Genomic DNA, 26454 nt, shown 5'->3' with positions numbered 1-26454 from the left:
CTTGATGGCAACCATGTTTTTCAACAGATCAAATTTCCACTGGGTGTTTTGATCTGAGAAATTTCACATCCATCCAACATGAAACTTTACGGTTTAATAAGTGCCACCATATGGTGTATTTATTAATAAAAAATAATAGCAAAGACAGTACAGTCAAGGTCCATGTTTTGCCAAATTTCCACCCTCTCGTGTCCAGTGGTTCGGGAGTAGAAGCGATAGCTTGACCCTGCATGCTGGGTGTCATTGTCATGCTAAAAGGTAAATAAAGTACACATAAACAGGTTGGATCCAAGTGACATCCAAGTATCACATGAGCGCCAAATTATGGTTCTATGGCAGGGGTGGGCAAACCTTTTGACTCGTGGGCCGCGTTGAGTTAACAAAATTGTGCGGGGGGCCAGAGCCTATATTTAACACACACACACACACTATTTTACGCTCATAATTCTAACAGTCCGCCTTGAATTATTAGTCTAATTTTATTTGTAAAAGTGTCATACTATCAGCTATATGTCCTCATTTCCCTTAAACTACAAAATGTAACTTTACATTTTTTTAACTGAATAAGACATATTAAAAGTTGAAATACTAACTAATACTACTAATAAAATAACTGGCGGGCCGCATTTGGCCCCCGGGCCGTAGTTTGCCCACCCCTGTTCTATGGTTATTGTCACACATTTCCATCATGTTTGGTGTACTTTTCCAGAAAATGTAAATTGAACCCCGAATTGCACCACTTTTGGAGATTCCACTTAGGGAACGTCATGACAACATCGACTAGTTAGGTCTTACCGACGAGGAGCGCTTCTCTCTCTGAGTGGACCGGACTTGTCTGCTTCTTTTGGATTGGTCCTTCCCTCTCCTGACTGCAGGACACCATCTCCTATAAACACACATACACCTTACTATTGCTTCAATAGGTACGGAGCACGACAAGGAGGCAATCAAAACATGGAATAAAGTGGAGGGAGCAGCGGTGGTGGCACATTTTCATACGTGGAGGCAACAATGAGGATGAGGATAATGAGGCGAGGAGGGTACTTCGCCTGGAGCTACTCTGCTGATGGTGTGATGAAATGTGCGCACACACACACACACACACCACTATACTTGTAAAGATGGTGATCAAACTGCATATTTCCTATCTGTGACAGGTGGCAGAGGAAAAAAAAAAGAAACAGGTGAAAGAATGTATAATATTATACGTCCTATAGGCTCTGGTGACAAGCCGTGTCTGCGAGCAGCACCGGTCGGTATTTTGGCCCAGTTTTGGTCCAGGCTGATTATTTTGGTGACAGATGCACGGCGGTGGCTGCTATAACAACATGTCATTTCAGGCAGGAGGAAGAATGGGGGTGGTCAACCTTTTTCCCACACTTACATTGGTTTGATTAGCAGCCTCCTCGCCGCCGACTCGATCATCTTGCTTGGATCGCTCCAGCTGAAACACATTAGAAACATGTGAACACAGCATAATGTGAAAGACAATGGCTTGCACTGGGATGCCAGTGGATATAATGTCAACAAATAACTAATACACATCAGGGCACCACCAGGGATACTGACACCGGGAGAGAGTTATGTACACTCTCGACTGGTTGCCAGTCTCATGGCACATATAGAAGAACAACCATTTAAACGTTTCCAACGATTCGTTTTGTTAGAAATGAAGTATTCTGCTGTATTCTTTAGTATTACTTATAGTTTGTATGTCCACATGACGGCAATGTATTATGTATTTTATTTCATTATTAATGTCGAATGTGGCTGCACGGTGGTCCAGTGGTTAGCGCACAGACTTCACAATCCCTCGGCCATCTCTGTGTGGAGTTTGCATGTTCTCCCCGTGCATGCGTGGGTTTTCTACGGGTACTCCGGTTTCCTCCCACATTCCAAAAACATGCTAGGTTAATTGGCAACTCCAAATTGTCCATAGGTATGAATGTGAGTGTGAATGGTTGTTTGTCTATATGTGCCCTGTGATTGGCTGGCGACCAGTCCAGGGTGTAACCCGCCTCTCACCAGCTGGGATAGGCTCCAGCACCCCAGTGACCCTCGTGAGGATAAGTGGTAGACAATGAATGAATGTTTTTTCCCATATTGGGAGTGCGGCCTGCCTGCTTTAGCAAAGAGTAAATGCACTGAGGTGTTCCAATAAGGATTTCATTTGGTAGCATTTTCCGTGTTGTAAAATTAGTTATAAAGTAAGCCTTGCAGTTTATTAGGGGTGACAGTAATAAACCGGTGTTGACACTGCTCGTCTTCTTTTAATTATAGATAAGCTAGGTTTTCGTTTAGGTGTACATTTTAGTAGTATACGCTGCTGCCTTTTAAAAGCCACTGGGGGTCTCATGTATTGGTCCCAAGCCTGCATAAACACGAGGGTTGCATCAGGAAAGACAATGGGTGTAAAAACTCAAGTCATGCATGTGGTGGAGCAGCTTGAGGGGAAAAAAAAACACACCTACTCAAGCTCAGCTCGGGCAAAAATAACTGATTTGGAGTTATCGTAAGAGAGGAGAAACATTCAAAGATTTTTTTGACTACTTTTCACCAATCGTAAAAAAAAAAAGAATCAATTTTCCCGGAAGAAACATCACATAACTATATTTTGCAGCCATTCATTCATAGTTTTTTTCCTCATGAGGGTTGCAAGGGGTGCTGGAGCCTATCCCAGCTGTCTTTGGGCGTGAGGCGGGGTACACCCTGGACTGGTCGCCAGCCAATCTTAGGGCACATATAAACAAACAACCATTCACACTCATATTCATACCTATGGACAATTTGGAGTGGCTAATTAACCTAGCATGTTTTTGGAATGTGGGAGGAAACCGGAGAAAACCCACGCATGCACGGGGAGAACATGCAAACTCCACACAGACATGGCCGAGGGTGGAATTGAACTCGGGTCTCCTAGCTGTGAGGCTTGCACGCTAAACACTCGACCACCATGCGGCCCAAAATGCCATCATTTCATCCACCTTAAAAGGCACAAACAACTCAATCTGCGTACTCGATCTGGTCCCGCCTCATCAAATCCACCATTTCCCTCCTCATCACATCAATGGTAAATATCGTCCTCACCACTTTTTCTGTCCCTCCTTCACTGAAACTAGCTGCCATCGCCCACATTCTGAAGGAACCTGTTGTTCAACCTCCCATTCCTCTCCAAAATCCAGGTCCGAGCCAGATAAACATCCATCTCAATTCAAAGAATCCAGTTGAACCGTTTCGCTCACACTCCAGTACAGAAACAGCCCTTCTCCAAATCACAAACAACCTTATCATTGCCTCAGACTCTGACCTCCTCACCATCCTTATTCTCTTAGACCTCACTGCAGCCTTGGACACCATCAGTCACAGCATCCTCCTCTCTCGCTTCTCATCCACGCTCAGCATCACTGGAACACTCATCTGGATTCAGTCATACCTCACGGACTCATCAATTCACACACATCAACCAAGGTGTTCCCCGGGGACAGGTGCGTGGCCCCCTCCTCTTCATGCTGTGTTTGCTTGGTAGCATCATCCGCCGTCATGGATTTCAGTTCCACCAAATCCAACACACCTCCTGTCTCTCGGAAATAAAATCATGGATGCAGCTTAACTTTCTCCAATTAAACTGTGACAAATCCGATATCATCATAATTGGTCCAAAATCCCTCACCAATACAGCCAATAACGTTTCCCTTCTCATCGACGATACCGCCCTTAATCCTTCACCTCAAGTCTGAAATCTTGGCCTTTTCCTTGACAGCACCCTCTCCTTTGAACACCACATCAGCCAGATAACACGAGCTGCCTTTTCTCATCTAAAAAACATCGTCCCACTTCGCCCTTCCTTCTCCCTTTCTACTGCAGAAACCCCCATTCACGCTTTCATCACCACCAGACTTCATTACTGCAACGGCATTTTCTACAGACCTCCAAGTAAAACCCTGAATAACCTTCAGTACTTCACAACTCTTCTGCCCCTTCACTTGAGACCACATCACTCCTGTCCTCCAAAACCGCCACTGGCTTCCTGTCCAATTACCCAAGTTTAAAATCCTGCTACTTACTTGCAAAGCATTACATGACCTCGCTCCGCCCCTTACCTCACTGACCTCCTCCACCTTCACTCCCCAAACCGTCCCCTTCACCAACCTCCCGTCCCCGCCCTCAATGGCTAACACCGTACCTGGGGCGTACCATTTTTTGCTTAGTTGTTCTCACTTTAAATCTACATGTCCTGTATTCTTTTACTTTACTGCATATAAAGTGACTTTAGTTTTTAGAAAATAAAATGTATTATTATTATTTTACATATGAAAAATGTGGCGTACAAAAACAAGGTACCACAGTACTTGCATCAAATTCTGATTGACAATATGAATTATGGGCGTAATGTGTATTCGCTGTAAATGTCCACTGTAAATGTACACTAACGCAGCAACCTTGTAATGCACCAACCAAAATGGTAGTTTGACCAACCACAGTGGAGTGGGCGTGCCTGGAGACGGGCCGTGGGTGAAATAAATGAAAACAGACCATTTTTGCGGCAGGCACGGAATCCAAGAAATACAGCATGAATAGGTACAGGTTCTGGAAGATCTCTAAAGATTTCCATGCTGGTTATTGTGTTTAGCTGCTCTATAGGAATCTGCAACTCAATACAAAGGGCAGAGAAATAAGCATGATAGGTCCACTTTAACAAACGTAGCTTGAAGATTCTCAGCAAAGGTAGCAAAAAGAGCATCAGTCTCCACACATGCACTACTCGCATCGTGCATACACAAAGTTGGACCTGGTTTAGTGGATAGATTAGACTCAAAAACCAGCATCCAAATCAGGTTGAAGAGTTATTCCTTAGCTACAAAGCTGCACTGAAGTTGTTTTGGGCAGTTAAGCAGGCACAAACAAACATGGCCGATCAATACAAAACCTCTTCGTCTCTGAATGGAACAAATCCAATTGCAGTACAACAGACTTACGAACGGGATTCACCGAACTGCTGTTGCAGAACACTTGCATAGCATATCAATACTTATGATCTGATATATATTTGGTAAGAACGATACTTCATAAGGAGCCTCAGTATCAACCTCCTCCCCCCTGATAATGTGTAATAACAGCAGGCTGTTGTCGGGAACAGTGAGGGGGGGGGGGGGGGGGGGTGTCGATTGCTGGAAAAGATCTCCTCGACATGACAAATCACTCAACAAGTGGCGCTAATCTTCAGGGAAGCGTGTGCACAGAAATGGATTTTTCTGTCTGACTTTAATGAGGCTGCCTCTCACGATTCATGTTTGCCCCCTACACAGGAATTTAATTAGCATATTTCACGGTGGGGGGTGCATTTATTATAAAAACGCATCACAGGCAACACGGTATTGGCAAACCTGTCAATGGGCTTGATCGAAAAAGAAGGAGACCTGCTCAAAATCCACCGGATCCAAGTGTTGTCTGTAATATCTCCCAGCCTTCCTTTAATGGAAGCCATTCCTCTCATGGACATTAGCAGTGGGGGGGGGGGGCGGGGGGTTGGGAATATGAGCCAGCAGCAGCAACACCAAATCGAGCAACAGACTCGGCTCCCTAGATCGATATCGTGGCGGTTTAGATGGGAAACACGTCTCAATGGCGGCGGCGTCAGTAACAAAAGGTGATCCCGTGACAGAGCAGGACTGATGACAGCCAACCCGAGTTTAGCGGCATAGCTAATGATGTTGTTGTTTGCTGCATTCCACTCAATTAGGATGGAAAAATAATCAAATCTGACATTCAGGAAAACATCAAAACACCTTCAGGTCGGGGGTCTCCAATAACAAGACCCTTTCCTGTTATTTTCACTTATTGTCGTATTGTTTTGTCCATTTTATTTTGTTGTAGCTCTTTGACAATACAGCTTTAAAATGTTAATTTCCTCTGCTAACCGTAATGTATGTGTAAGTGTGATACATGACACAACAATAGCTGCAGTATGTTAAGTTAGACTAATAGTTACATTGTGTTTGGAAGGGCCTTTCCTGATTGGATTTGGATTCAATTTTCAAGTGTCGGAATTGGGATATGGAAGAACTGATACAATTTTGGGCGTGATCCTGATCACTGTCTGGATCTAGGAAATGTTTTAAAGGAGTCTCAGGGGTCTCAAACTCAATTTACTTGGGGGCCACTGGAGCTCGGGTCTGGCTGAGACTGGGCCGCATCAGGCTTTCCAAAACAAACAAACAAAAAAAAAAAAAACGCATTTATTAATAACGGAAATATTAATAAACTTTGCTTTGGTTCTGATTTTCTACAAGAAAAGCTCTGATAAAACATTCCACTGTTCTCAAATATCTTACTTTTTATTTTTCTACACAAAATAAGATGAAAAATAAATAAACAAATCAAGAATAAAGAAAATCAATCAATCAGTAATAAATAAATATAATAATAATAATAAAAAGTTAAGAAAGCACATATAGTTGGTGGGTAGACAAATGATTTTTTTCAGATTAAAATGAACAAAGCATTATTAGAGCCCTGTAGACATGACAAAACACGACTATAGTCACATTTATACTCTTTTTATTTACAACATATTGCGCAACTGCAGGGTCTTGAGACGCATGCTAACTCGCAAACTAGAGAGCTAGCGACCTAAACGGTAGCCTTCAAGTTATTTCCTTTCAACTTAAATAGCCAAAAACTTACCACTTCCACACGGATAGGGAGGATAACTATTAACAGTTATTTAACCTTTAACATGAACATGAATCAAACGTAATAATTTTTTCTGGGTACATGATACCATACAGCATCCATATCAAACTTGCGGTTTGATATGGTTTTTAGGTTTTTAGTGAAGCTACTAAACAACGTCTGCAGTTGTGTTTTAGAGTAGCGGTTGGTCTTGAGCAACGTCAAAGCAGGTATGTATGACAATGTTCCTGAAAATACAATCATTTTAATAATTGTCATTTTCCATATGGGAAAATAGTACTGGCTTTACTATGATAGTTGACATCTCTAAATCATACATTTTATCTGCTATACGTATTATATAACATCTCAGTAAGTATGATACATATTTCTGAAAAGATTAAACAGCAATAAAATTTTATGTTTGATGCCGAAGTGATGAAAAGATGGCTGCACGGCGCCCGTGCATGTGTGGGTTTTCAACGGGTACTCCGGTTTCCTCCCACATTCCAAAAACATGCTAGGTTAATTGGCCACTCCAAATTGTCCATAGGTATGAATGTGAGTGTGAATGGTTGTTTGTCTATATGTGCCCTGTGATTGGCTGGCCACCAGTCCAAGACAGCTGGGATAGGCTCCAGCAACCCCGCGACCTTCGTGAGGATAAGCGGTAGAAAATGAATGAATGATGAAAAGAGGCCATGTTGCTGCGTCAATGGCGACTTCCATGTTAAGTTGGACTAATGCCAATACAATGTTGATGTATATGTTTTGAAATTAAGAAGCAAAAGATGACCGATTAGGGCGGCACGGCGGTCAAGTGGTTACCGCACAGACCTCACAGCTAGGAGACCAGGGTTCAATTCCACCCTCGGCCATCTCTGTGTGGAGTTTGCATGTTCTTGCATGTAGAAAATGAATGAATGAATGAAAATGACTGATGAAATTATAAAAACAGCTAAACAGCGCCCCCTGGGTGTCATTACACACTATTAGTCACTATACAGCAATAGCTTGGTTACATGCGCAACAGACTTGAAAAGATGGATGTAGGCCAATGACTTGGCTCATTTAATAGCAAAGTATAGGGCAATTACAGTCTATTATACTGCACCTTAAAAAAAAAGCAGTAGCGGAGCTCATTGGGAGGGAAACTAGAACATTAGAACACAAAGTGAGTGTGCTGCAAATGTAAGCAATCAGCCATATTTGGCACATCTTGGATGAATCTATTCAAATGAGGGAGCTATTTTTGTGAGACTTAAGTAGCTTGCGCTGTCCTTTTTTGTTTATTTATACTTCGTGTGTGTGTGTCACCTGGGTCTTCTGCAGGTTTTGCAGTCCTTCCTTGAGGTTCTGGACCTGATGCTTGAGCTGCTGCTTGTCCTCCAGACTCTTGTCCAGCTCGGCCTCTCGTTGTTTTAATTCCTCCCTCATCTTCAGGAGTTGCTGCATCACAAACAAACAGACGGTGACATCAGTAATCACGCGGCGCGACAACCCGCCGACAATCTTTTGTATGGATGATATTCAACATCTGAAAGTGAATTGCATCAAAAGGTGAGGAAAACAAGCATCTTTTTCAGCCTGTTGAAAGAAGAGCAATAAGTGCAAGTGTTTGATTGCAAACAACCAAGGCGTACAAAACGACACAATGAAATGTCATTTGGGATTCCTCCTTTATCGCTGACAAATATTCTTATCGCGCGCTCGCCCTCTGAAGTTACCCGCCGTAGGCAGATGAAAAAGGTGGGCCTCCCGCGGCGCCAATCCCGTTGACGAGATGTTTTGGCGAGAGATGCAGGGGGTCTTTGAGTGCTTTTGTGCAACGGGAGCTCGCTAATTCACAAGGAGGGAGGGGTTGGAGCGAGATGGGCATGCTTGATCGCAACACGTGGACGCCCCGGCGAGGAGACGCGCCCAATTTATAGCCATCCAATTGATTGAATCAATTCAGGCCTTCAGTATAAAAGGTAATTACTCTGCAAGCAGACATGAACAGCGGGACATGAATGGATTCTCTTCTTTTTCAGCATGAGGACCGGTGATGATAGCCAGATGAAAAACAGACATAATATTCACGCAGATGTGCTTTTCGAAGACCTATTTAAAAAAAGCAACAACAAAAACATACCCGTTACTTTAAGGTTTATACATCATAATGAAAGTGAAAGGATTTTTCAGAGAAATATGATCTCAGGGAAGAAGTACATTTGAAACACTTCTATGCTAGGACTACGTTATGCTAGCCATAGCATTTCAGTATGTGGAATCAAACTATGGAATGGATTAATAATAATAATAATAATACATTTTATTTACATTGCAATTTACATTACATAAATCTCAAAGTGCTACAAAGAATATCACCTCATACTTCGCTATGTGATTACAAAAACACAAACAAACAACTTGATGGAGGGGTAGGATTTAATAAGCTTTGCTTCTTCCTACTCCTTTTAGACATGTGGAACTGTGAACTGATTATGTGATGCATTCAATTGTAATATGATGCATGTTAAAACCATTACCATTACTAAAGAAAGATAATAACAAAGGTAAGAAAAAAATTCAAGAAATAACTCATGGCAAAACACGAAGGTGGTGTGAAGCTCACTGCCACATCTCGTGATTATTATTGGCATGTTTTTAAGTATCTGCAAAGGATCCATTGGATTTGCATTATTTCTTATGGGATTCAGTTAACGTACAGATTCATTAATGATGCAAACCAAGGTTCCTCTGTAGTTTTACGCACCGAAGTCTGAACATGGTTGCCCTCAGTCTCCTCTTGGATAAAATGTGTTAATTTTAAAAATCTAAATGAATTAAAATAAAAATAAAATAAAAACCTTAAACCATATTAGGAAAGCAGGAAGTGAACAAATATAACAGTTATTGATTGTAAAAGTACCAGATGGAGGGGTAGGATTTAATAAGCTTTGCTTCTTCCTACTCCTTTCAGACATGTGGAACTGGGAACTGATTATGTGATGCATTCAATTGTAATCCGATGCATGTTCAAATGAAATAAAACCATTACCATTACCAATTAGCAACCTTAAATTCAAACCCATGTCATACAGTTCTTTTGTTATTTTGTATCCAGTGTTTTATCCCAGTGGCTATCGCAGGTGTACCTAATATTATGACCTCCCAGTGCTTTTGGAGTACTTTTCCTGTTTACCTTCTGCATGCCTTGCAGAGCTTGTTGCAGGAAGCTGAGCTGCTGACTGTGCGTGCTGTCCTCCTCGCTCCTCATCGGTTGGTTCTTGCCCTGCTCCTGCTTCAGCAGCTCCACCTCGTTTCTGTAGGCGTCCAGCTGACAGCGCAGCGAGTCATTCTCCTCCTTCAGGGCCTCCGCTTGCAACACACCTGGACCATAACAGGAAATGCCAAGAGGCCGCACACATTTTAAAGCAAGGTACATTTGAAGGCTTTTTCGGCAGATTGCAGCTGTAGTGAATAAACACTTTTAATGACACATTAGAATACATGCTATCATTATATACTCCCCATCCAAACTTTTTACTGAATTTACATTTTGCACTGTTGGATCTTGACGTTCGAATTAGAGTTTCAGAACTTTACTTTACTTTGGACGCAGTAAGTCATTTGGAACTTCTTAGAAGATCCTTAGGGTTGTGGAACAACAAAATCTAGTGGTCCAATCTAGAGATCCAATCCTCGGCCCAAGTGAAGGTTGTTACTGGTGCCCAGTGTAGTCCAATAACCATCAGACGCAGGAGTTTAACAATCCATTTATGCATCGATTTATATTCCTGCGATCCAACTACATCAATCTGTGTTCAGCAAAGTTTCCATTCAGGACGAGATATATTCATCTAACATCAATTAAAGGGGCCTATTATCCTCATTTCTCTGCTCTTTGTATTGAGTGTTGTGGACTTCTATAGAGCAGCTACACACAGTAGCACAAAAAAGCACATAATGCTTTCTAGATCTTTCAGAATCTACACCTATTCCAGCTGTATTTCCTGGATTTCGTGGTTCCTGTGAAAATGGTCTGTTTTAATTTCATGGCTGATTCCCTTGACTTACCTGCCCTTCTGTGACATCACAAAAGTACATTTTTACCACGCCTTCTGAAACAGAGCATTTTGAACCATCCCAAACTTCTTTCCGGACTCACTTCCAAATGCGCAAACCTTATTATCTGAAACGTTGGCATGGTTTAACACGAGAATACAACATTCTAACTACATTTATAGGTCAGAAACATGGGAAAAAAAAGCGTAATAGGTCCCCTGTAAAAGGTCATCTATCGATTCAATCAATATTCGGAAATGAAGCACGGCACACGTTTTTAAATCAGCTGATGAACAGCCTATTTCAGTTGAACGGTTACTTGCTTACCGAAATACTTTTTGTCTCTCTCCCATTTTTTCTTTTGGTACTTTGAAGCTCTACTTAGAACCTCCTTACAGTCCAACAGTGAAAAATTTAAATTCTTGCAATTTTTCAACTGGTCTTAAAATGTTGATCAGGAGTGGATAAACAAACAGCAGCAAGAGACTAAATAAAGGGGAAACACACAACGCCTCATTATCGTTAACTCCTCATTATCATCCAATGTTTTTCAAAGCCTGAAAGCTCAACATTAAAAATGAAGCACGTGAGAGTCATACAATCATATCAGGACATTTTGGGACGGACACGCGTTTGCCTGGTAATTGTCTGCTGGTACAGCTCATCTTTTTCCAGGGTGTAATCAAAAGCCTTTAAATTAAACCCAGCATGATGAGAGACAGGAGAAGAAACACCCCCGCCCGTCCATCAAACAATCGCTTCTTAGTCACGGGTGTGTGAATTAATAGATCAACTGTGAATCAAAAATGAGGGGGTGACCTTTAAGGCGAGTGATGGGCGATGAGAATCCTTTGAGTGCTGTGTAGTAGTCACACTGTTTATGGATTTGAACAACTAATTCAGTGTACTGCCAAGACAGGTTGTAATAACTAATATACAGAGTAGAGGAATATTGGTACTCTTTTCTGAAGTACTTAAGTATCTTCAGTGTTTTGTTGTTGTTTCTTATTTTTAAGGATGCCAAGATGGGTTGTTATCGAAAGTGAAAGTGACACTCGAGTAAGCGGGAGACTGCAAATTATAGGTTGGGATCATTTTGAAATAGCAAAAAAATCATTCTAGGTATTTGACTGTTCACTACACATTTAATGGAACTGTCTGTGTCATTGTTACCACACCTCATACACAACAGAGAATAAGAACATGTAGCAGGAGGGATCAGTGTTGCCAACTAAGCTATGGTTAATGTTTAATAAGAACTCCCTCTGGATATTATTTTTACAAAAGTGACTGCCGACAAATCTAGACTTTTGGATACTGAGGTGCCTCCTGGGATTGAAGTTAAAAAAAACAGCAGTCCATCTTCATTCGTTCATTTTCTACTCCTTATCCTCACGAGGGTCGCTGGTATGCTGGAGCCTATCCCAGCTGTCTTCGGGCTAGAGAGGCGGGGTACACCCTGGACTGGTGGCCAGCCAATCACAGGGCACATATAGACAAACAACCATTCACACTCACATTCATACCTATGGACAATTTGGAGTCGCTAATTAACCTAGCATGTTTTTGGAATATGGGAGGAAACCGGAGTACCTGGAGAAAACTCACGCATGCACGGGGAGAACATGCAAACTCATGGTAATAGAACCCAGATGCCCGAGGGGGGGGATCGAACCCGGGTCCTCCTAGCTGTGTGGTCTGTGCACTAACCACTTGGACACCATGGAGCCCAGTGTGTCTTCTAATTGGTAAAATTCTAAAGATGTGACAGCATCAGAGAAAGCAAGCATAGGTTTCATTACTGTGGTGCTTTCAAGGACAGCCAAACAAAGTGCAAAATCTTAATACGTGTGGGCTTAAAAGCACGTATTGCTCTTCTCAACGCGCAGCAGGTGTTTCTGTGGGCCCTTCCAGATGGAAGTTCATTTGAAGTTCTAAACCAGGGGCGGGCAAACTACGGCCCGGGGGCCACATCCGGCCCGCCAAGTGTTTGAATACGGCCCGCCCAATCTTTCCAAAGTATTTCATTTAAACTCAACATACAACCTGGCATCATGGCCTGAGCCAACCTTTTGATGGTTTTATCAATTTTGTTTTTTGACATGGTCTGTTGTTTACAAAGTGCTCCTGAAAAAAGGGACACAAGCACATAATAATAATAATAATAATTATTATTATTAGATTATTATAATTATTATTAGAACTATTATGATTATTATAATTATTATATTAATGCTAATTATTATATTAATTATATATAATATTATTGTTATATTTGCATATTTTACATAATAATAATATAATAATTATTATTTTAATTTTATTGTAATTATTATAATATTTAATTATTTTTAAAATATTTAAATATAAATATAAAATAATAAATAATAATTTTACAGATACAATAATACCAGGTAGACTGTTACGTGTAAAATATATAGTCTGCCCCCCCCCCCCGTAAATTTTGTCATATCAATGCGGCCCGCGAGTCAAAAAGTTTGCCCACCCCTGCTCTAAACTGTTCTTCAATCACATTTTGTCCCCCACAGCATTATTCCTCTCTTCTACAGCATACATTACAATTACAAGCAAATGCATCACGGCCAATTATGCAATTTAGGCGATGACGTCTGCTGCAGACCGTCTCAGCCACTGAACATCGATAGGACGGTTCAAACAGTGGCAATGCAAAATCCATCCATGTGTCAACTCCACTGCGAAATCACTAATCACGAGCGGTCACGGCAAGCTGGAGCCGATCCCGGATGGCCGTTAATTCAATATTCCCCGCAAGTCAGTCGTGATCAAAAACAGATTACGGCCGGTAAAAGGATGGCGATAATCCCAGAGCGTTTTGTCCGCCAGATCTCTTCTGGACATATAACCCGACCTATCGAGCGCAGCCTGAGGACGAGTTATTGTATTCTCACCTCCGGGGATGTCCGGTATTATCAGCATTGGGATGGGGATGGGGGAACAGGATGAGCTCCTCGGGAATGTACAATACGCGGAGTAGACATCGGAGATAAGACCGCCGTATTCATGAGTGTTGCGTGAGGAAAGACTGTTCATGGACGCACATTTGATGCGGGTAGTATTGATCTTAGGTCCATCAAAGCGGTGTGAGGAGGTGTCAAACGCTTGGTCGGATTCAGAGCGATTCCCTCCGTTCGTTCATTTAGCGGGTGCCGTTATCGACCTGCAGGCCATCCGTGATGGGGTTCATGCTACATGCGCACACAAACAGCCTTTTCCTACCGCTGTGGTGGAGTCTGACGCAGGTCATCGATTGGCTCCTAAAGAGACCCTGAATCATGATCATCATTTCTATGTTGTTGATTAAAGCTGAGTTTGCGGCCATGTAACCGCAGATACGTTGTTTAAAGGTCAGCCAGGGTGAGCGATATAACAGGTACTACCTATAGCAGGAATTGGCATATTAGCAGCTGCCGTCTCCTGGTGATGACAAGCCTTTTTCAGCGGTGCTTATTACCGAGAAGGGACGCATACGTCTCGGTTGCGATTAGCAAAGCTGTCGTATTAGCTAACAGGAGATACTGAGCCCATTACACCATAAGAGGAGCCTGTGTCTGTGTGTGTGGTTGAGACTTAAACACTGCAGATTAGCGGCGCTGTTCATTTTTGTTGCTTCAGCAAACAGGAAAAGCCACCGTGTTCGATTGCCATGACTTGACAACAGCTTTGGACAGCTTCACGTGCACGTTTCAACACACTCTCAGCGTGTGCTCTGCAAGCATGAGAAGTTGCAGTCGGAAGGTGTTCCGTTTTTACCCAAAAATATGATCTTTTCGTGACTGCATAATCCCACGGTAGGAAAACTGAAGGAAAATTGAAATGTAGCATCAGGAGCAACGGTTTTGGGGGGCAATTTTCAACAAAAACGTGGTTGTAAATATTGCAATAGCAAAAATATTACATTTAATTGAATGGAACAAGACTGCACGGTGGTCAAGTGGTTAGCGCGCAGACCTCACAGATAGGAGACAAGCGTTCAATTCCACCCTCGGCCACCTCTGTGTAGAGTTTGCATGCGTGGTTTTCTCCAGGTATTCCGGTTACCTCCCACATTCCAAAAACATGCTAGGTTAATTGGCCACTCCAAATTGTCCATAGGTATGAATGTGAGTGTGAATGGTTGTTTGTCTATATGTGCCCTGTCATTGGCTGGCCACCAGTCCAGGGTGTACCCCGCCTCTTGCCCCAAGACAGCTGGGATAGGCTCCAGCACCCCCGTGACCCCCGTGAGCATAAGCAGTAGAAAATGAATGAATGAATGAAACGTGCACCAAACATGATCTCCTCTATTGTGCAGTTGCATCATCACCCACATTCCAAAAACATGCTAGGTTAATTGGCGGCTCCAAATTGTCCATAGGTATGAATGTGAGTGTGAATGGTTGTTTGTCTATATGTGCCCTGTGACTGGCTGGCCACCAGTCCAGGGTGGACCCCGCCTCTCCCCCGAAAACAGCTGGGATAGGCTCCAGCACCCCCGCGACCCTCGTGAGGAAAAAGCGGGAGAAAATGAATGAATGAATGAATGAATGGAACAAGGCTGCACGGTGATCGAGTGGTTAGCGTGTAGACCTCACAGCAAGTTCCACCCTCGGCCATCTCTGTGTGGAGTTTGCATGTTCTCCCCGTGCATGCGTGGGTTTTCTCCGGGTACTCCGGTTTCCTCCCACATTCCAAAAACATGCTAGGTTAATTAGCCACTCCAAATTGTCCATAGGTATGAATGTGAGTGTGAATGGTTGTTTGTCTATATGTGCCATTTGGAAAGCTGCACATTTCTATACAGCACAAACATCAGTATAAGAAGAAAGCAAAGTCAAAGTATGAAACTCCAGCCCCCATACAGCACGTCTCCACTAATCACTCCCGTGTGATTCTTCCTATTAGAGAAGAAGTGCTTTACAGTCAATGCAAATTTGATCCCACGCCAAAACCTGAGTCAGCAAGCTTGTTGCTGCATCACTTGTGTGCTGATATCATTGTCAGCGATATTTCTACGGTGTCTCATTTACATGCTAATATCGGCCGATAATCAGATATCCAATGTTTGAAATCTCATTCATGTTGGCAGTTTGACCAGAGCTCTAATTTACTAACTTTTTATAGTAGGCACCGTTGAAGGCAGCATGCGTACCTGAGTCTTCAGAGTCTTTGCTATCTGGGGCCTCCTCCATGTCATCGTCGGACATTTCCATCTCCTCCTCGCGCCGGATGCCCATCAGTTGCTCGTTGTGCATGTTCCTGATCTCCTGGAACACAAAAGGAGAAAGGAGAGACGGGTCAAGACAGCCATCACTTAAGTCCAAGTCACCAGCTTTGATTTTCCACTGCTGCTGGCGTTGCGAGGGAACTAGAGAGCAGATGAGTAAAGATGACAAAGACGCTCTTCCAGACACCGTTTTTATTCTGGCACAAAAAAAAACATGCTGGGCGAGAAAACATGACGCGTCCTACATTGTTCCCAGTTTTATTTATAATGCCGGAATAAAGGCCGGCAATACCAATCATCTTGCTTGTGCTGGGACTCTATCAAAAGGATGGACACGTCCCTGGTTGGTCATGAGGTCTTGTGAGTCCTGTGTAAAATGTATATTCTTGGCCATTACTTGGCGCTATATTGATCCTACGTAACTACAACGGTTAACACAAAATATATGAAGATCTAGGCTGCACGGCGAACAAGTGGTTAGCGCGCAGGCTTCACAGCAAGGAGACCAGAGTTCAATTCCACCCTCGGCTATCTCTGTATGGAGTTTGCATGTTCTCCCCGTGCATGCGTGGGTTTTCTCCGGGTACTCCGGTTTCCTCCCACATTCCAAAAACATGCTAGGTTAATTAGCCACTCCAAATTGTCCATAGGTATGAATGTGAGTGTGAATGGTTGTTTGTCTATATGTGCCCTGTGATTGGCTGGCCACCAGTCCAGGGTGTACCCCGCCTCTTTAGCCTGAAGACAGCTGGGATAGGCTCCAGAATACCCGCGACCCTCGTGAGAATAAGTGAGACTGCCGTTGTCTTTAACTTGAACACACATGGATACCCTTTTCTTTCGAAACCAGTTCAATCCCAGGAGGCACCTCGGTATCCAAAAGTCTAGATTTGTCGGCAGTCCCTTTTGTGAAAATAATATCCAGAGGGAGGTCTCATTAAACACTAACTATAGCTTAGTTGGCAACACTGATCCCTCCTGCTACATCTTCTTATTCTCTGGTGTGTACGAGGTGTGTTAACAATGACACAGACAGTTCCATTAAATGTGTTGTGAACAGTCAAATACCCAGAAAATCAGACCTAGAATGCTTTTTTGCTATTTCAAAATGATCCCAACCTAAAATTTGCAGTCTCCTGCCTCTTGCTCGAAGACAGCTGGGATAGGCTCCAGCAATTGAATGAATGTGAAGATGTACTATGTTAACACAAGTAGCGACTAGTACTTTGTGGTTCCTGGGGATTGAGGGAAATGACAATGTGGGAGGATGGTACTATTGCGATCAGCGTTTGCTGACGTCTTTCGTGTATATCAGGATGTTCTGAACTCCTGCTTCCAAGCCAGTTTTAGCCCATAGTACAGTATGTGCTCCTTCTTTAGAGAGCAAACCGGCTGCTGGTTCCAGCGGTATCACACTAAGTTGCTTCAATCACGCGCCATCGACTAAATGAGGCCCCTCACTAGCATACGTGCTTTTATCCAGATCCTCACTAAAATACACCAATGCCAAAAAAACAACACAATCAACAATCCCTGTATAACTGCGGTACCCATCCGTTTATACGCTATTAATCATAAATGTGCTGTCATTAAAAAATATTTCAATCAATAGACTGCATAATATATCCCCCATCCAAAGTGCAGAAGGGAGCAAAATAAATGTGCCTGAAAGTAAATAAACTTTCAGCCATCTGTCAGTTGACATTTTTCAGACGGAGCTCGACGGCAGAGGTCAGACACACACACACACACCAGCCGACACACACAACCATCTGCTGTGTGTACACACTAAAAGACAAGTAGAGGAAGGCGGCTGAAGTGTTGACTGTGCCTTGGAGCTCCATCTTGCCCATCTCCCCATGCTTCACCTCCAGGCCAGCCTATCACAGAGAACACGTACGACTTACTCACCTCGTCCGTTGACTCTTTTTTTTGTGTGTTCCTCACACAACACAGAATGAATTAGCTGAGTCAAACCGCCTCGGTACATATTTGGTTCCGTGGCGAGGCGCATTATGAGCAGGACGTATCCTTGTCATTTTCTCACATTTTATTTCATGTGAGACCGGCTGCCAACAGCACAGGGAGGAATATAAGCGAGGAAGAGAACCGACACTCGCAGAACGCCATGTGCTTCATCGGCAACACACGCACACCATTTGTACTTGTCAAAATTAAAAACACATCCCCATTGCTAATGTTAGATTGGATATGAATAAACACTTCATTTTTACATTTTGTCCATCATCTACAATCCTTGTGTGAGACTTGAACACATCTTTCCGTTGTCTGTGCATTCTAAAGATATACAAACAGATAAAAAGAGACCAGCCCATTACTGCACATAAAGGGATACACCCATACCGCCTACTTAAGTATAAATCCATTTAAATAATAATGTCATAATTTTGGAGGGTATATTTTTTTGTTAAGTTTAAGTACATTATTCACTGTCTTACCTGCAGACTCAACGTGAACCTGGTTTTATTTGTGCTCATCTGTGTCTTATTCCCCCTCGGATTCGAGCAGGCTTCATTGGTTCATGCTCAAAAATAGGCGGGACACACACCAGTCAGACTAGATAGGACAGCTCTATTCTGAGATCCAATCTATTTATACTCTCCAGGAGGTGGCAGGTCCAGGCAGGAACGGTCGGCTCTTTGGTGGTGTGAAACGACAAGTTCGGATACAGTGGAGTGCAGCCTCTCTTCTATTCACGGCCACTCAGTACGAGCTTCTTTTGCACAATTAGAGACCTAACAGCAATTTTCCTGCCATCCGAGCTGTAACGATTAGAGGTCGTATAACGGAGGGCGGACGACTGGGTTTGATGGGTTCTGTGTAAAAGGCAACGGTTGATAAAGACCCGATCTTGTGTTAGAGCTCCGATGTGGCAATTTAGTGTCATTTCTGCGTGAAAGAGTGGAAGTAGCAGATTGCCTGTGGCAACACCTACCTTTAAAAAGACTTGACTGCTGCTTCTACTGTGAGAGTTTGTCATATCTCATTTAAAAGACATATTTGCTTAAGAATAAAGACACTTACCCAACAAGTCCAGGCATGTGACATACATCATGCTAATTTAGCGCTAGATTCAAATCAAAACGATGTAGCTACAGGTATAGTGTTCCTTACACGGGGAGGCGGCAGAGAGGGCAGAGGTTTGGATGTCCGGTAGTCTTCATGTCATGTGACTTACTGTCCAGGATGGAGTCTGTATCACCTGTCTGCTCTTAGTCGTGCTTTCACTATCAATACAAGACATGAAAAACTTTCCGAAGACCGTGAGATCTAATTACCCATGATTCATCTCAACAGTTAATTTGAAACGCTAAGAAAAGTTGTACCGACCTCTGCTTGCTTGCGCCACACGTCCAGGTTCTTGCGTTGCGCTTTGGAGAAATGGTCCCATGCCTTTTGTTTGGAAGCGGCTTGGAATACAGACACAATCTGCTCAACTGTGGCGGGATGCAGGGGAGCAAGGAGCAGAAACCATCCAGAGACGCAGAGACGGAGACAGAGGGCAGGTGGGAGGGAGCAGAGGAGCGAGAGAGTGGAGTCAACTATAGGGATCTATATAAATATAAATATATGTGTGTGTGCGTGCGAGTGTAAGCATGTGCTCGTCTTACCTGTGGATGCCAAACGCATTGGCTCAGATATGGACAAAAGTATTGGGACACCCCTCTTGATGAATGAATGGTCCCGTATTCTAGTGTCAGAGGTCTCACAATAGTGTAGTTCTTATGAGAGGCAACACGGATGAATTTGTCGTACTCAGCATGCAGTTTGGCTCTGGACTACGTTGTACAGTACAGATAGTCACGGAAGAAAATATTACACCAGCCTTGTTTCTTTAATTAGTTGTTCTGGTGTGTTATCTAAAGAATACAACGAATGCCTAAAAGCACTGCTTTTTGCAGTACAATGCCTTTTGCCTGTACTTTTACAATCACTAACTGTTACATTTGTTCACTTCCTGCTTTCCTAATATGGTTAAACAATTTTTTTAAATCATGTACCAAAGTACTCTGTGATATGAGCATCCAATGCCATAATGTGTACCATAGTGCGTGTCAATATAGTGATATATATAGCACATCATGACTGGTTCAAGACTCTTCATCCTTGTATTTAGCAAATTTATTTTATTTATTAATTTATTTTAATAATTTTTATTAATTTTTTTTTAGTTTTTACATGTTTTTTTTAATTTTTTTATTTTTCGTCCCGTACCAAAGTACTGGGTGATATGAGCATCCAATGCCATAATGGGTACCATAGTGCGTGTCAATATAGTGATATATATAGCACATCATGACTGGTTCAAGACTCTTCATCCTTGTATTTAGCAAATTTATTTTATTTATTTTATTAATTTTTATTAATTTTTTTTTAGTTTTTAAACATTTTTTTAAATTTTTTATTTTTCGTCCCGTACCAAAGTACTGGGTGATATGAGCATCCAATGCCATAATGGGTACCATAGTAAGTGTCAATATAGTGATATATATATAGCACATAATGACTGGTTCAAGACTCTTCATCCTTGTATTTAGCAAATTTATTTTATTTATTAATTTATTTTATTAATTTTTATTAATTTTTTTTTAGTTTTTAAACATTTTTTTTAATTTTTAATTTTTCGTCCTGTACCAAAGTACTGGGTGATATGAGCATCCAATGCCATAATGGGTACCATAGTGCGTGTCAATATAGTGATATATATAGCACATCATGACTGGTTCAAGACTCTTCATCCTTGTATTTAGCAAATTTATTTTATTTATTAATTTATTTTATTAATTTTTATTACTTTTTTTTTAGTTTTTAAACATTTTTTAATTTTTTTTTTTTTCGTCCCGTACCAAAGTACTGGATGATATGAGCATCCAATGCCATAATGGGTACCATAGTGCGTGTCAATATAGTGATATATATAGCACATCATGACTGGTTCAAGACTCTTCATCCTTGTATTTAGCAAATTTATTTTATTTATTTTATTAATTTTTATTAATTTTTTTTTAGTTTTTAAACATTTTTTTTAAATTTTTTATTTTTCGTCCCGTACCAAAGTACTGGGTGATATGAGCATCCAATGCCATAATGGGTACCATAGTAAGTGTCAATATAGTGATATATATAGCACATCATGACTGGTTCAACACTCTTCATCCTTGTATTTAGCAAATTTATTTTATTTATTAATTTATTTTATTAATTTTTATTAATTTTTTTTTAGTTTTTAAACATTTTTTAATTTTTTTATTTTTCGTCCCGTACCAAAGTACTGGGTGATATGAGCATCCAATGCCATAATGGGTACCATAGTAAGTGTCAATATAGTGATATATATAGCACATCATGACTGGTTCAAGACTCTTCATCCCTGTATTTAGCAAATTTATTTATTTATTAATTTATTTTATTAATTTTTATTAATTTTTTTTAGTTTAAATTTTTTTTTTAATTTTTTTATTTTTCGGCCCGTACCAAAGTACTCGGTGATATGAGCATCCAATGCCATAATGGGTACCATAGTGCGTGTCAATATAGTGATATATATAGCACATCATGACTGGTTCAAGACTCTTCATCCTTGTATTTAGCAAACATCAACTGCTTGTATTGTTTCTTGAATTGGCTCATCGTTGTGCATTGTTTGATTTCCTTACTCAATCCATTCCATAGTTTGATTCCACATACTGAAATGCTATGGCTAGCATAACGTAGTCCTAGCATAGAAGTGTTTCAAATGTACTTCTTCCCTGAGATCATATTTCTCCTCTCTTGTAGAGAAGTATTGGATGACATTTTTAGCTAATTGCTTATTTTTAGCCTTATGCATTATTTTAGCTGTTTGAAGATGAACTATATCAGCAAGTTGAAGTATTTGTGATTTTAGAAATAAGGAGTTAGTATGTTCTCTGTAGGCGGCATTATGAATTATCCTTACTGGCCTTTTTTGCAGTACATTTAGCGAGTGAAGATTGCTTTTATAGTTATTAGCCAATATTTCCACACAATAAGTAAGATATGGTAGAACCAGAGAGCGGTGTAATATTGTAATAATGTAATGTGTACTTTAATTACACTCTAACAAGCTATGTTGTCATCATCATTATATTTGTAAGAACAAAAATACCTTTAGTTGTACCAGGCAATAAAGTGAACAAAGAGTTTAGACAGTTTATTCAGCTTTATTTTTAAGATGTGTAGCAAAGCCCGCTTTTTTTTTTTTGTCTTATCTTGATGATTTCTTAATCATTTTGTGTAAACTCATTCCTTACTATTTATAGACGCTCCCTGAGACACACCATATTCACTTCCTGTAGGGTCACTGGAGCTACTGGCCGGAGGTCCCAACACTTTTGTCCACACGGAACTCAAATTAAACACGTGATAATCAGACATGCTCACTTTCTTGGTAGAACAGTATCATCAAATAATTTGTCATTTTTTTAATTTACTTTGTGTTTAGAGTTTAATTCTGCAAGGGTTGACTTACTTTTACACCTGCATGATAGTAATTCTAAAATAAATACAAATGTCTGGTAATGACGGCTTGAGGGTTTGACTCTGGGACAGATTATTTATTAGTGAAGCCTTCAATAAGAACACTTTCATTTGATATGAGCCAGCGTGCTCATGTTGGGTGGTCATGGAGGACAATATGGGTGGTCTGGGTATCCCATAAGCACTAACACACACACTGGGGAAGTCAATAAGACCACCAGACAAGAAGTGTGTGTGCTGTGTTGAGAGAGCGAGCACAGCGTGGGGATCAATAGCATCATCCCAGCACTCTGTAATTTGATGGATCTGATCGATATCGAAGGCAAAGAGAGCGTGGAGACTTTCATGGCTCGGAGCCTTCATGCGAGACGAGCGGTAGGCGTGTGTTTTGGGTGGAAACATGTTTGGACTATTTATTTACGATACACTAAGACAAAACAACTCTTTCTGGAAAGGCGGGATGGGGTTTTATGTTGTTGTTCGGGGATTTAATTGTTATTGTAAAGCCTTGAGCACTGAAAATTCAATTATGTGGATTTGCTTTGGTTTTAGTGCAACAGTGCAAATATGATTGCAAAGTGACATTACTCAAGTAATTAAAATAAAAGCATTAATCTGTCTCTTTAAATATGGATTAATTTATTCCTATACTGCTATTTTCCCTAGAAATGCATGCGGACCAAAGGTAGTATCGTGTGTTCATATTCAGTGTAGGATCCTTGAATGGGTTTACAACATCCAACGAGGCCTGCACATGAAAACTCAAAGGGACCACTTATATTTGACATTTTGGACACCAACCCAACAAGTTAGAAAGTTAGATATATTTAAAGCTTTTTCCATTTTTGGCATTTCCATTTTTTTTGTTGTCCCATAATAATTTCCCTTAAGGCTGTGGCCGTGACATATGCTTGCATACATGTACTACATACAGTAAAGTCTCGTTATATCGATATTCTCGGGAGTCTGAAAAAATACCGATATAACCGGACTATCCATATATCCGATCCTGCACCGAACTGCATTAAAAGTGGGCGGATCTTTGATATGGCATGTAATTTTCTCCTTGAGTTCATGGATTGCGTATCTAGCATGCTTTTGTACTACAATACATTTTGTACTACAGTAAATAAAAATAAACTTACGCTGTAGTGATTACCGGTTACCGGGACATAATTCACCCCGGAACTATCGATAGGGAAGGTGTTACCACCCGGAGGGGTAGGCGCGAGGGACGGGTGTTTTCCGCTGTGTGTGCTGCACTCTGGTGGTGGAAGTGTGAAAAATAAAGTTGACTGGAAGCAGCCGTTCGCCGTGTTCTTTTTTGGTATTGAAATCCTTAAGCAAAGATTGATTTAAGCTGCTTTTGTATCGATATAAGCAGACCAAATTGGCTGGCGGGAGATGAAAAGGGCATCGTAGTAACCAGATTATCATAATAACCGGGTATCGTACTAACGGAGCTAATTATATCATAAAAGACTAGAAATTTGCCGGGAAATGAAAATAGTATCGTAATAAGTAGTAATTCGTTTTAACTGATATCGATATAACGAGACTTTACTGTATATCATAAATGTTTTAGAATCATTAGCAAAAGTGTCACTGAGTTATAGCAATTAGCAAGATGCCCCTGCAGAGATGTTTTGATTGATGGCGGCCATGTTTTTCATGTTTTCTTGCTCAATTTTTACACACCTGTGCTTGTCAGTCCCCTAAAGTTGTGACAAATGCCCTAAAGTTACGGTGTGTGTATGCATTTTTACAAATTTATGCGACTTATGGTGTTAAATAACAGCACCACCACATGGATTTATTGTCCTAAAAATGACAGCAGAGGAAACACATTATTATTGTATGTTTTTCATTTTGTTCACGAGTAGAATAGTTAACGTATACAAATAAATACCACGCATGACCAGGGATGTCTACTATTTTCAATGCTAGACAGAAACATTAGCAATGTTGTTTTCCAACAGACCTGATTTCAAATGTTTAATGTGTTTTTAGGCTCTAAAACAGCATTGTCATGTAAGCAAATGTCTAAAAAAAAGTGACTTGTTTGCTCAAACTTACCTTCGTGCCACCGTCCCAACAACAAGCAGTTACGCAACAAGTACTTACGTCTCTTGCAGCATTGGGTGCTTTGTGTGCCACAGTCTTGCATAAAAACAAACATTTCATATGTAACTTAGACACCTGAAAGTTTGACTGGACTTATTTGGTATTTCTCTTTCTGTCCGTTTTCTGCACAACAAGCACGATGCTATAACAGCGTCTCCGTGTAATCCCGGCGCTAAATAAAATAGCCATAAAAGCCCTGGAAAAAGGAAGCGTGACACTCACACTGAGCCAGGATGCCAGACAGCGCTGTCTTGAACTTGTCCTTGGCCTCCTCCATCTCCTTCTCGTGCTGACTCTTCTCCGTCATCAACCGGCGGATGTGACTGTTGGATGACTGGATCATGGAGTAGAAGCTGTTGGCGTTCCGCCGGTTGACCTCGCCACGCTCCAGCCATGTCAGCAGCACCCGTACCGCCTCGGCGAACTTGCTGTCGTCTGGGAAGGAGATAGTGAAAAAGACGGTCAGAGATAACCTCCATGTCTTGGGTCAGGAATCCTAAATCCAAATCTGGTGTTGTTTTGAGACAACATACTAGTCTGGGGGTTCATCAGAGCGAGGGTTGGACATGTTCTACTGTGGAAAAAAAAGTGAAGCAAAAAAACCAGTGCTTGCCATCATTCTAGGACAGGGGTCTCAAACTCAATTTACTTGGGGGCCACTGGAGCTCGGGTCTGGGTGAGACTGGGCCGCATCAGGTTTCACCCCCCCAAAAAACAAAAAAACACATTTATTAAAAACAAAAAAAAATTTAAAACTTCGCTTTGGTTCCAATTTTCTACAAATAAAGCTCTGATAAAACATTCCACTGTTCTCAAATATCTTACTTTTTATTTTTCTACACAAAATAAGATGAAAAATAAATAAACAAATCAAGAATAAAGAAAATCAATCAATCAGTAATAAATAAATACAATAATAATAATAAAAAGTTAAGAAAGCACATATAGTTGGTGGGTAGACAAATGATTTTTTTCAGATTAAAATGAACAAAGCATTATTAGAGCCCTGTAGACATGACAAAACACGACTATAGTCACATTTATACTCTTTTTATTTACAACATATTGCGCAACTGCAGGGTCTTGAGACACATGCTAACTCGCAAACTAGACAGCTAGCCACCTAAACGGTAGCCTTCAAGTTATTTCCTTTAAACTTAAATAGCCAAAAACTTACCACTTCCACACGGATAGGGAGGATAACTATTAACAGTTATTTAACCTTTAACATGAACATGAATCAAACGTGATAATTTTTTCTGGGTACATGATACCATACAGCATCCATATCAAACTTAAACTTTCATATCAAGGCGGGGGCCTCAAACTAGTGTCCTGCGGACCACATTTGGCCCGCGGGCCGTGTGTTTGAGACCCCTGTTCTAGGAGGATTAACAAAAGAACTCCAACCGCTGGACTTTAGTGTAAACAGATTGTTCAAATTGAAGTTGCGAGCGGCGTGACAGTGATGGACGCTTTCAAAAAATGACCTAAAATGACTTTAGCTGGGGGTTCTTGGTTTTGATATAAGCCAATAATCAATAATAATGAAAGCTTTAAGAAAGTGTGCAGAGATGTGTGTCTGTCGGAGCGCTGAGATGAGCAAAAGATGAAAAAAAAAGAAATAGATAAAGCAAAGGTGAGTAAAAGGATAGCAGGCCTGCGGGACGAAAGGGAAAACAAGTGTACAAATGACAAATGGGCTTACAGAGACAGACACAGAGAACGGGGGGAAAAAAGCCATTTATAGACTGTCAGCTTGTAAAGTGCATCTGTGAGCTTCTTGCCATCAGAAGCAGGAATTGTTTCATTTTTTTTGGAGGATGGCGTTGAAAAAAAAAAAA

The 26454-nt window shown here is 41.2% G+C and overlaps 1 protein-coding gene across 4 annotated transcripts in view; it reads right to left on the bottom strand.

The window, feature by feature from the left end:
* The window catches only part of enox2 (ecto-NOX disulfide-thiol exchanger 2), a 220225-nt gene that overhangs the window by 7718 nt on the left and 186053 nt on the right, over positions 1–26454 (bottom strand). For all 4 annotated transcript variants that reach the window (XM_078788495.1, XM_078788496.1, XM_058076578.2 and 1 more), the window contains 7 exons: positions 24833–25045; positions 19319–19425; positions 15893–16007; positions 9860–10047; positions 7990–8121; positions 1385–1444; positions 796–886 (listed from right to left, as the gene is read on the bottom strand). In XM_078788495.1, the coding sequence (XP_078644621.1) occupies positions 796–886; positions 1385–1444; positions 7990–8121; positions 9860–10047; positions 15893–16007; positions 19319–19425; positions 24833–25045 (906 nt within the window). The remainder of the gene's footprint in view (positions 1–795; positions 887–1384; positions 1445–7989; positions 8122–9859; positions 10048–15892; positions 16008–19318; positions 19426–24832; positions 25046–26454) is intronic.

This window comes from Doryrhamphus excisus, linkage group LG23 (assembly GCF_037039965.1).
Source record: "Doryrhamphus excisus strain RoL-2023G ecotype Guam linkage group LG23, RoL_Dexc_Guam_v1.1, whole genome shotgun sequence".
NCBI lineage: Eukaryota > Metazoa > Chordata > Actinopteri > Syngnathiformes > Syngnathidae > Doryrhamphus > Doryrhamphus excisus.
The sequence above is the reverse complement of the archived record's forward strand: the minus strand, read 5'-3'. Positions and strand labels throughout refer to the sequence as shown.